The sequence below is a fragment of the Urocitellus parryii genome, chromosome Y, assembly GCF_045843805.1.
Source record: "Urocitellus parryii isolate mUroPar1 chromosome Y, mUroPar1.hap1, whole genome shotgun sequence".
NCBI classification, from domain to species: Eukaryota; Metazoa; Chordata; class Mammalia; order Rodentia; family Sciuridae; genus Urocitellus; species Urocitellus parryii.
Window position 1 is genome coordinate 21,743,302 of NC_135548.1, and position 12,666 is coordinate 21,755,967.

General features: G+C 38.5%; 1 protein-coding gene across 1 annotated transcript in view; it reads left to right on the forward strand.

Moving 5' to 3' along the window:
* The window catches only part of LOC144251052 (1-phosphatidylinositol 3-phosphate 5-kinase-like), a 38,647-nt gene that overhangs the window by 4,794 nt on the left and 21,187 nt on the right, over positions 1-12,666 (forward strand). The window contains 5 exon segments of the mRNA XM_077794179.1: positions 1,422-1,451; positions 8,197-8,199; positions 9,708-9,736; positions 9,738-9,794; positions 10,699-10,861. Of these exon segments, the coding sequence (XP_077650305.1) occupies positions 1,422-1,451; positions 8,197-8,199; positions 9,708-9,736; positions 9,738-9,794; positions 10,699-10,861 (282 nt within the window).

The window sequence follows — 12,666 nt, forward strand, 5'->3', positions numbered from 1 at the left end:
GATTATTAATCCATTAAATTGATTGATTCACTGATAAGATTATAGTGTCCATAGCCTAAACATTTCATCTCTGAATATTCATGCATTAACTAATTTGAGTTTTTCAGGAACACCTCATATCAAAACCATAACACTAATCCAGGAATAGAAACTGCAGTAGTTTTGGTCCACAAGAAAAGTACAGTTACCTACTAGTGGCACTTTTGGTGGGCATCTACCATTCTGGTTACAAAGCTAGAATCTGGGCTTGTTTTATTATAGATAGATTTATGTTTAGTATTGCCATTTCAGTGAAACAGCTGGAGTGTCTTAACTTTTTGTCAGTATGACCAAAATACCTGAGAGGAACAACTTGTAAGAAAAGTTTATTTTGGGTTCATGGTTACAGAGTTGTCAGTCCATAGTTAGATAACTCATCTTTTTTGTCAGATCACCTCCTGTTCACCCTTAGGTTTTGAAACAGCTGGAGTATCTTAACTTTTTGTCACTATGACCAAAATACCTGACCCTTTCAGTTTGGAACTACAGGATTGGGTTGGGTGCAATAGAGAAGGATAGGACTAGAGTTTTAGCAATTCTCTGGCAGTTATAATATGCTTGGACATTTGTCAGATTTTATCATGGTCAAATCTACTCTCTTGGATGTTTTGAATTCTATCAGAATCTTTTTAAAAAATATATTTATTTTTTAGTTGTAGCTAGACACAATACCTTTGTTTTATTTATTTTTATGTGGTGCTGAGGATCAAACATGCTAGGCAAGTGCTCTACCGATGAGCCACAACCCCAGCCCTCTATCAGAATCTTTAGGGGTGAGTTATTTCTTTTTGATGATTAGCCCCAGAAGTGAACCATTTGATCCTATTGCTTACCTATTTGACTATAGAGACTAATATAGAGACTAAGCTAATATAGAGACTAAGCTAAACTAACCACATATTTTTAACCTAAATTCTTAACTTTAATGTGGTTTATTAGTTTTTTTTTTTTTTTTTTTTTTTTTTTTTTTGCTCCTTTTATGGCTAGTGTTTAATCCTCTGGAGTTGCTTTTTCTTCTGTTAAATGTCCAGCAGGTATTTATTATAGGTTGGGACCAAAGAGCAAAAGAAATCATTACTGAATTCTGACCATGTAGATGATGCTGCTGTTTTAGGCCTCCAAACCATCAGCTCAGATAGTTCTTCTCTTAGATGGCTTTTACTTGCTTGTGAAATAGTATTTTACATGGCAATAAGAAATACTTTCAACAGTCTGTTACCCTTATAAAGACCACCCTTAACTCTCAACCTATGTCACTGGTTGGGAGAATACAAGTAATAAAAGCACTTCACATCACATAGATGCAGTGTTTTATATAGACACAAGGAACCGTTTACAAGATTGCCTTTGTTGTTCTCTCTTTTTTTTTTAATATGACTCAGATACAAGAAGGAAAGCAGAACCTACCTTTGGTGCCGCAGTCTGGCTGGGCACAATTCAGGAGCCACTTGTCAAAAGAAACAAACTTTATTTTTAAAACTACAAACGCCAAACAAAACAGCTCCTCAGGAAAAACCCTCAGAGCCCAACTGCCACCACCGGCTTCCAGAAGCCTCTCCCCACACACCAACCAACCACCTCCCACAATCCTCCTGCTCTTGAGGCCGATTGGCTAGGTCGCGTGGGCGGAGCCAAAGAAGTCCCCCAATGAGCAGTTCCGTAGTCTGAAGGGCAGGGAAACAGCCCAATGAACATGACTGCAGAAGAGCCAATCAGCTAGATGTTGCTGGGGCCACTGTGAGCCAATCATCAGCTGGCAGCTTGAAGGGCAGGGAAACAGCCCAATGAACATCACCGCAGAGGAGCCAATCAGCTAGATGTTGCTGGGGCCACTGTGAGCCAATCATCAGCTGGCAGCTTGAAGGGCAGGGAAACAGCCCAATGAACATGACCGCAGAGGAGCCAATCAGCTAGATGTTGCTGGGGCCACTGTGAGCCAATCATCAGCCGGCAGCTGGAAGTTTGCTGGCAGCTGGAAGTTTGCTGGGGCCCCTTTGGCTGTGGCTCTCAACATCTCCCCCTCTCTGTTTAAACAACAAGCATGTGGCTTAGGGACTGTGCCTGCCTTAGGTTGTCCAATACTACATATGGTCCTTACCCGTCTTCGGATGAGCTGACCTCAGGGCGTCAGCCTCCTGTCTTAGGTTGGTACCATTGTAATTGGATCTTACCCGTCATTGACTACCGGTCCAGTATACAGCCACACCTGTGAAGAGGTACCAGCGGGGGGGTGAGGTTCTTTGCCTCACCTCTGTTGGCCCCCAAATAGCTGAACGATCATTACAAGCAGAAGGGAGGAAGATATACCAAATCAATACTCCAATACTACCACAAGTCGCTGCACCAACAGATAGTTCACAATGCATACAAGTGAGTTCACAATGCATACAAGTGACACATAGTTTAGGCAAGTTCTGTAAGCGGTTCAGTGATGGCTATTGCAGAGACTGTAGATTAGTTTTATCTTTGTCTTCACCGGCACAGGGATGAAGATAGGAATTCTGGCAATAATGGCTAAAGAAAAAATTATATAACATTCTAGAAGGTACTAAAAGAAAACAATTTTCTTAACAATTTACATTGTCTTCACCGGCACTGGGATGAAGATAGAAATTCTGGCAATAATAGCTAAAGAAAACATTGTGTAACATTCCAGAAGGCACTAAAAGAAAACAATTTTCTTAACAATTTACATTATCTTCACTGGCACTGGGATGAAGATAGAAATTCTGGCAATAATGGCTAAAGAAAACATTGTGTAACATTCCAGAAGGCACTAAAAGAAAACAATTTTCTTAACAATTTACATTATCTCCAAAAGAATTATTAAATATAATGAAAAGGATAGGTGAAAGTAAACAAACAGATCTGTTAACCTTTTTTTGTTTACATATTAAAACAATTCTTAACAGTTATTTACCCAATTTAAATTAAACCATTTAAATCACGTGAATAAAAAAAAAATTTTGGATCCATTTTTTTTTTTATGAGCGCTCATCATATATGATATATGGACATATGTACATTCAAACACATAACACAAAACACAAGTGTGCACACATAATAAATACATACAACACATAACATAATGGTAAAGGCCTTATAACTTTTTACAGGTGAAATCTCCATTGCAATGTTTAAAAACTCTATAGTAAAAAAAAATATATAGAACTGATTAACAAAACATTAACCTAGGTCTGTATGAGCTCAAAAAACAAAATAGAACTTCATGATATGGGAAAGGGCAATAATAAAATAGATATTGAAAAAAGCATCTTGGTTCTGTCGCAGATGTAAGGATAGCCAAATTGGAGTTTTGGATATCAGCTATTATTGATTTGAGCCAAATCATCTTCTTTTTGGTCTGTAGAATTCGCTTTAGTTAATCTCTCTGGAATCCAAATCGGCTGCTGTTCTCCCTGTGGAAACACACAAACAGACCCCCGACTCCAGACAATCACTGGGTCAGGATTTTAGTTAATCTCTCCGGAATCCAAATCGGATGCTGTTCTTCCTGTGGAAACATATAAACAGGCCCCCGACTCCAGACAATCACTGGGTCAGGATTTTAGTTAATCTCTCTGGAATCCAAATCGGCTGCTGTTCTTCCTGTGGAAACACACAAACAGACCCCCAACTCCAGACAATTACTGGGTCAGGACCTTTCCATTGTCCTGTTAGAATATCTTTCCAAAGTACCTTGGGCTTATGTACATTTTTTGGACACATATGCCTTTCTGCAGCATTAAGTCCTGATGAATCCAAATTTAAAAAGTTTAGAGTAAAAAGGGTTATTTTAAGTTTATCTTTGGGGAATATATACCCCTTCCCAATTCCATCTTTTTGCTTTAATAAGTACATTTTAATTGTTTGATGAGCTCTTTCAACTATGCCTTGTCCCTGTGGATTGTATGGGATTCCTGTTATATGAGTAATGCCAAATGATGAACAAAATTGTTTAAAAGAAGTAGACGTATAACCAGGGGCATTATCTGTTTTTAACTGTTTTGGAATGCCCACAGTGGCAAAATTTTGTAAGCAATGAGCTATAACATCTTTAGTTTTTTCTCTGGCATGAAGGGAGCCCATCAAAAATCCAGAAGAAGTATCAACTGTAACATGCAAATATTTTAATTTTCCAAATTCTGGCAAGTGTGTGACGTCCATCTGCCAAATATGGTTAGGTATCAATCCTCTAGGATTGACTCCAAGATTAACTTGTGGTAAAAAGGTCACACAATTTTGACATTGTTTTATTATTTGTCTAGCTTGCTCCTTAGTTATTTTAAAACGCTTTTGTAAAGTATTAGCATTGACATGGAACCTTTTATGAAAATTTATAGCTTCTTCTAGTATAGAGAAAATATGTATGTCATGTGTAGTTTTATCTGCTAAATCATTGCCCAAACTAAGGGCTCCAGGCAATCCTGTATGTGCCCTGATATGTCCTATAAAGAATGGATCTTTTCTGTCCCAGATTAAACTTTGTATAGTGGAAAACAAAGAGAAAACAGTAGAAGAAGGGGAAATCCTACCAGCATCTTCAAGGGATACTATAGCATTAACTATATACTGACTATCAGAAAATAAATTAAATACAGAATCTTTAAACATCACAAAAGTTTGTAATACTGCATTAAGCTCTACCTTTTGAGCTGATTGTTTGGGTACTAAAAATGTAAAAGTTCGATCAGGTGTAACTATTGCTGCTGTACCATTATTTGACCCATCAGTGAATATATTTGGAGCATCCATGATAGGTGTTTTTCTTGTCATTTTTGGAAAAATTACAGGATGCAATGACCAAAAAGACAATAAAGGATTAGATGGTAAGTGGTTATCAACTGAAACATTAGATTTGCACATGATTATTGCCCAAGTATTTAACTCATTAGCTAATTCATCAATTTGATTCATAGTATATGGAGTAATAATTTTATTCGGAGAAATTCCAAACACTGCCTTTGCTGTTTTTATTCCTTTGAGTATTAATTGTCCTACAGCCTCAGGATACCTAGTAAGAATAGTGTTAGGATAATAAGATAAATGTATCCATAATAATGGACCTTCTTGCCAAAATACTCCTGTAGGAATATTTTTTGTTGATAGTACAATAAATAATAAAGGCAAACTTTTATCAATTCTATCCAAATGCATATTTTCCATATATGTTTCAATGATTTTTAATGCCTTTCTTGCTTCAGGCGTTAACATTCGGGGTGAATTTGGATCTGATGGACCTTTTAGGATATCAAATAAAGGTCCCAATTCTCCTGTTGGAATACCTAGATAAGGCCTTATCCAATTTATGTCTCCTAATAACTTTTGAAAGTCATTAAGTGATTTGAGTTGATCTACTCGTATTTGAATTTTTGGTGGACGGACCATGGTTGAGGATAATAGAACTCCCAAATAATTAATTGGAAAATTTAATTGTACTTTATCTATTGCTATCTCTAGATTATAATTTTTTAATAAGTTTGTAAGTGTGGCATAACATTCTAGCAATGTGTTTTTAGCTTTGTGTGCTAATAATGTGTCATCCATATAGTGAAATATTTGTAGCTCAGGATTTTGATTTCTAAGTGGCTGGATTACTTTGTTAACATAAATTTGACACATAGTTGGGCTGTTATCCATCCCTTGAGGGAGTACTTTCCATTCATATCTCTGATCAGGACCTTCATGATTCAGTGCAGGGATAGTAAATGCAAAACGTGGACTATCCTCAGGATGAATTGGAATTGAAAAAAAACAATCTTTAATATCTATAACTAAAACATACCAAGTTTTTGGCAAAGCAGACAACTGAGGAATCCCCGATTGAGCATGTCCCATAATGACCATTTCATTATTAATGGCTCTTAAATCTTGCAATAATCTCCATTTACCAGATTTCTTTTTGATTACAAAAATGGGAGTATTATGGGGAGATACAGAAGGTTGTATATGTCCTTCCACTTATTGTTGTTTGACCAGATCATGGGCTACTTGTATCTTTTCTTTAGTCAAGGGCCACTGAGGGACCCATACTGGTCTTTCTGATTTCCAGGTAATTTTTATTGTCTCAGTGGCCCTTTGTGAAAATCCAACCCATGTCTGTCTGTTCCTTGATTTATTTGTATTGGTGCTGCTATACCTTGTTCTTGTTTTTCTAATCTTTTTCCTTTCCTAAAACCTTGTCTAGCCATAATAGTGGGTGCATTTTGATTGATATTATTTGCTAATGTCAAACCTAATTGATCTAAGACATCTCGTCCCCATAAATTTACAGGAAGATGATCCAATACATATGGCTGTATAGTTCCTTCACATCCTTCAGGATCCTTCCAATCTAATACCATTGCACTTTTAGCGGGATTATTCGCCACTCCTAGGCCTCGAAGCGTTTGAGTGGCTTGCTGTAATGGCCAATGTTTTGGCCATTCTTGACAAGAGATAATGCTAAGGTCTGCACCTGTATCCAGTAGCCCATTAAATTCATGTCCTTGAATATTTAGTTTTAGCATGGGGCGAGAATCTAAATTTAAAGAAAGCATAGCCCAATCTACACCTGTGGAGCCTAATCCCTTGGAACCTCTTTCTACAACATGACTGGAAAATTTATCATGTAGGCTTGGTATTATTAGTAATTGTGCTATTCTATCTCCTGGTGAAATTACTGATATACCCTTTGGAGAACTGGCTATAATTTTTATTTCACCTTCATAATCGGGATCAATTACCCCAGGACTTATCAAAAGTCCTTTTAGAGTAGAAGAGCTGCGTCCCAATAATAAGCCTACTGTTCCTTTGGGAAGAGGTCCTTTCACCCCTGTGGGAATGATTTGAACTCCCATCTCTGGAGTTAGTACTGCTCTGGCAGAGGCGCAGATGTCCAACCCTGCGCTCCCTCTGGTTTGTCTGATGAGGGATCTGATGCCCTGGGCACTACCCTGATGGGGTTGCTGGGGTTGCTGGGTTCCTCCAGAGCTCCGTATATTTGTGGTTTAGGGCCCCGGAGCATTGGGGCCCCCTGTCCGTTTTTTGGCAACGGAGCCCGATGCCTTTGTCCACGATATTGTGGATAAAAACCTTGTCCTTGTTCGTTTTTTGATAATGGAGTACCCTCTATGGTGGTTTGAGAACAGCATTCATTAGCCCAATGTCTCCCTCTACGGCATCGTGGGCAAATACCCAGTATTCTATTCCTTTGATACCTAGTATTGTTAAACCCTCCTCCTATGGGGCAATTCCTTTTAAAATGTCCTGCTTGTTGACAATTGTAGCATGTTCTTAGCCTGGCATCTAAAGCCTGTTTTACTGCAGCTGCCACAATTTGCCCTTGTTCATTAATGTCTCTGGCATCTAAAGCCTGTTTTACTGCAGCTGCCACAATTTGCCCTTGTTCATTAATGTCTCTGGCATCTAAAGCCTGTTTTACTGCAGCTGCCATGACTTGCTCTTGTTCATTAATGTCTCTACACAATTTAATATATTTGTTTAAATCTTCCTGTTTCCATGGTCTAATGATATCTCTGCACCAACGTTTCGCTTGGTCATAAGCCAGTTGTTTTATTAATGGCATTGCTTGTTCTGTATTCCCAAAAACTCTGGTAGCTGTTTGAATAAGCCTATCTACAAATTCAGCATAAGGTTCATTAGCTCCTTGTATTATCTTAGATAATTGACCTTGTAAACCTCCATGTCCTTGTAAAGTCTTCCATGCCTTAACTGCATCTACAGCAATTTGTAAATATACACCAGGATCATATGCAAGTTGTTGCTGCCGATCCTCATAAGGTCCCTTTCCTAACAACATATCTAGATTTCTCTGAGGATAACCAGCTGCTGCATTTCGCCTAGCCGTCTCCTTGCAAAATTCCTCATTGGCAACCTTCCATAACAGGTATTGTCCTCCAGTTAGCACAGCTTTACACATATTAGCCCAATCTGCTGGCGTCATGTTTAAGTTGGTAATGGATTTGATCAAGCTTACAGTGAAGGGTGCTTGAGGACCATAGGTTGTTACAGCCTCTTTTAGCTCCTTCACTGTTTTGTAAAATAAACCCTGGTGAATTCGCTGCCCTCCTGCCTCAAATACAGGGCATACTTGAGATCCTGTCTCAGGATCCCAACTATCAACTGCGGGGGTTGGGAGCCTCCTAGCATATGGAGGTGGTGCTGTTGATTGGACACTTATGCCCTCTGGTGATAGAATGCTGTTAGTAGCAGTCTCCTGTAGAGGTGGTGCTGTTGGTTGGAGACTTTCACTCTCTAATAGAAAGATGTTATTAACAGTCTCCTGTTGTAACTTTTCCCCTGATGGCTTTTGCTGCTCTAAACTTCCTTCCTCTACCTTTTTCTGAACTGAAGGCTTTCGACTAAGCAAGCCAGATACGAGCATCCACATTGGCAATGTGCCAACTGGCAGAGTCCCTGGGTTGTTCTTTTCTATTCTTTTTAAATCTTCACCATGATGGTTCCATTGTGATATATCTAACAACTCCTCCTTAAAAAGCCATGGGCTATATTTTTGTATTATATCAACGTATGCCCTGACTGCTCTTGATTTTACTGGGTAGCTTCCTTGCTCTAAAAATTTACTTAACACTCTTTCGGTTTGTTTTTTACTAATTGCTGATCCCGTATTTCTATAATACAACCCAGCAAGATAACACCAAACCAAACCGAGACAGAATCCAATAAAAATGGAACAACAAAATTTCATTATAGCCTTTCTATCCTCCTGACATGTGCATCCGTCCTTTCTCCCTATCTGTTCCTCAGACGTAAATAGTTTTTTCTCAAATGTGAGCGGTTTTTCTTCCGTCTCACTCATCTCCAGGGACTGAAATGTCCATCCGTCCTTTCTCCCTATCTGTTCCTCAAACGCAAATAGTTTTTCCTCAAATGTGAGCGGTTTTTCTTCCGTCTCACTCATCTCCAGGGACATGCAAGTTAAAACAAAAATGAAGCAAAACAAAAGAGTAAACTTAGAATGGCTACCCATCCTCTCGCCCTGCCCTCAGGGGCGAGCAGTTTACTTACCCTCAGTCGCTCCCCGTGCGAGCCACCAAATGCCGCAGTCTGGCTGGGCACAATTCAGGAGCCACTTGTCAAAAGAAACAAACTTTATTTTTAAAACTACAAACGCCAAACAAAACAGCTCCTCAGGAAAAACCCTCAGAGCCCAACTGCCACCACCGGCTTCCAGAAGCCTCTCCCCACACACCAACCAACCACCTCCCACAATCCTCCTGCTCTTGAGGCCGATTGGCTAGGTCGCATGGGCGGAGCCAAAGAAGTCCCCCAATGAGCAGTTCCGTAGTCTGAAGGGCAGGGAAACAGCCCAATGAACATGACTGCAGAGGAGCCAATCAGCTAGATGTTGCTGGGGCCACTGTGAGCCAATCATCAGCTGGCAGCTTGAAGGGCAGGGAAACAGCCCAATGAACATCACCGCAGAGGAGCCAATCAGCTAGATGTTGCTGGGGCCACTGTGAGCCAATCATCAGCTGGCAGCTTGAAGGGCAGGGAAACAGCCCAATGAACATGACCGCAGAGGAGCCAATCAGCTAGATGTTGCTGGGGCCACTGTGAGCCAATCATCAGCCGGCAGCTGGAAGTTTGCTGGCAGCTGGAAGTTTGCTGGGGCCCCATTGGCTGTGGCTCTCAACACTTTGGAGGTCATGATCCTCGTACAGCTGTTCAGCTTTCGAAGCCTCAGCACAGTATTAAAACGTCTCAAAGAAATCATGGAGGGAAAAAGCCAGGTAATAATTAGTGCTTTGGAAGATTTCTTCGTACATACTTTTTGGGATCATACCATTCCCACTGAAAAATGACATAATATGACTTGAAAGAAAATGTATTTGTTAAGCTGGGTGTGGTGGTGCAGACCTGTAATACCAGAGGCTTGGGAGGCTGAGGCAGTAGAATCTCAGCAACTTAGTGAGACTCTATCTCTAAATGAAATATAAGAAAGGGCTGGGGATGTGGTTCAGAGGTTGAGTGCCCCTGGTTTCAATCCCTAGTACCAAAAATAAAGAATAAAATGATAGTATATTTATTATTTATTTCAGTTGTGAAAACCACAATTTTTTTAACGTAAGTTCTTAACTTTAATGTGGTTTATTGTATCAGTTTTTTTTTCTCCTTTTAAGGCTAGTGTTTTTTTCTCCTTTTAAGGCTAGTTTCAGGCCAGGATCTGTAGATATACCCCTATGATTCTTTTTAAGAAGCTTTATTATTTGTGTGAATAAATAGGGTCAAGTTTCCTTTTATTTTCATGTCTATTTGGATATAATGGACATGAGGATAGCACCATAGTTTTTGAAAGACCATCTGTCATTGATTGCGCTGTAAATCTTATCACAAAAATCATGTACACATTAGTGTATGTTAAGCTACTTTTTTCTGTTCCATATCTCCATTTTTTTGTCCTTGCACCAGTACTATTTAAAATTATATAGCTTTTGAATAAGTCTTCAAGGATGGTAATGTAAATCCTGTTTTATTCTTCAGGATTGTTCTTGGTCATTTTGGTCTTTTGCATTTATTATGAATTTTAGAATTAACTTCTCATTTCTGTAAAAAAAAATCTTCAGGATTTTATTTGCCATTACAATATAAAAATCAGTATTTTCAAGAAGTCTTCACACATTTTTATTGTTATAGGATAGTGACCTGAAGCAATACTGGATGCCAGATAGCCAATGTAAAGAGTGCTGTGACTGTAGTGAAAAAATCACAACCTTTAGGCGCAGACACCATTGCCAACAGATTTTCTGCAGTCATTGCTATAATCAAGAAATCCCTGGAAAATTTATGGGCTATACAGGTAAATGCATTTCATTGACAGTATTACAATTTTTAAAGGTCATAAGTATAAAATAATTATAATACAGGACCAACAATAAGCCAATTTTTATTTTGGGCCTTGTGTGTAAGGTGTGGGGATGCAATAGTGAGGGCGACAGCACTTCACAGTCAAGTGATAAAGTAGATGGAAAGTTAAAAAAATAACTAGAATAAAAGACAGTGTATCATAGATACTAGCAGAAAGCTCTAGGGATGTTAAAAGTTATCAGACAAGATGGTTAGAGTAGATTTCTAATTTATATTATTATGAGAGTTCTTATTTTTAAAGTTTTTTCTTGACTTATATGACACTATGTTTTGGCAAATTGTATCTTACTCTTATTCTTCCATAAGGAATATAGTCAAATTTTAGCAATACTGAAAATTCAAGTTATTTTGAAACAGAAGAAAGCTGACAATGGTGTGTGGATTTATGCAGTGATTTGGAGTGGAAGGTGGACCGAAATTACTCAAGAAAATGCTCTTGACTTCTTTAATGTTATTTTTGTTATTGTATAGATTTTCCTTTTGCTTTCATTCACTTGAAAAAAAAAGAAACTAAAATTGCTACAGAGTTCATTATCTTTCATCCAGATTGACTAGAGCTTTTAAGAGATTTTCTTACTCTTAGTTTTTCCCTATCTTGAATTCATTTTTCATATTCAAGTCAGTATTTGTAGAATGCCAATTGATCATGTCAGGTTATTTCCCTGCTTAGTACTCTTAGGATAAATACCTTTTCAGAGCTACCATTACCCTTAGGATAAAATCTATCTCATACGGTTAGGATTGATTTCTTTCCTTTTTATTGAGGCACTTAACCACTGAGCTAGATCCCTGGTCTTTTTTTTTTTAATTTTGAAAGAGGGACTTGCTGAATTGCTGAGGCTGGCCTTGAACTTGTGATCATCCTGCCTCAGCCTCCTGTGTCACTGGGATTTTAGGTGTGTGTTCCATGCCTGGCTGGCATTTTAGTCTCTTAGGACTACCATAACAAAGTACAGGCTGAATGGCTTAGAACAATAGAAATTTATTGTCTTACAGTTCTGGAGGCCAGAAGCACCATAATAGAGGTTAAGGAATCAATGTATGGATTTTTCCAGTTGCTGAATATGTCTATATCAATTATATATTCTAGAACTGATGAAATAACCACAGAATGGGCTTTGGGGATCCACTAAACTCACTGTCACATGTACCTGAGCTAAAACTCCCATCAGTTGCCATGCCTCCCTAAGCCTCTGCTGTGACTGGTGAACAACAGTGATGTTTGAGTCCTTGGAATTAGTTTCAGTTTAGAGTTAGTGCTGGTAATCCCTGAAAAAGTTGACTGTTTCCTTGCTTTAATTGTATAGTCACAGTATTCAAAGACCATAAATCCCTTTGGCCCCTGATACCTGAGGATCCAGTTATCCCAATTGCATTTGGTTTTCCTGTTCAGTGGTAGCAGTAATTTCTTATCTAAAAAGAAAAGCAATAGCAGCCAGAGCCCTTCAGGGATTCTGAGTCTCCCCTCACAAATTTATGTTTCATGGTTGTGCTGAAAGGTATATCTTTCAGGGATAAGGGAGCAGGTTTTATATGGCAAATCCACTCTATTTTATGTGTGTGACCAAGTATGATTTATTATAGGCAAATCATAGAAAAAGGTTACTAATATCCATAGATAAATTCCTTAAGTCATATGTAAAAAGAGAGACTATTATTAAAAGTTTACTTTAGTTTTCTGTCAAATCAAACACTACTATCACAACTAGATTTTTTATGCTTTCCAAGTATTAGCAC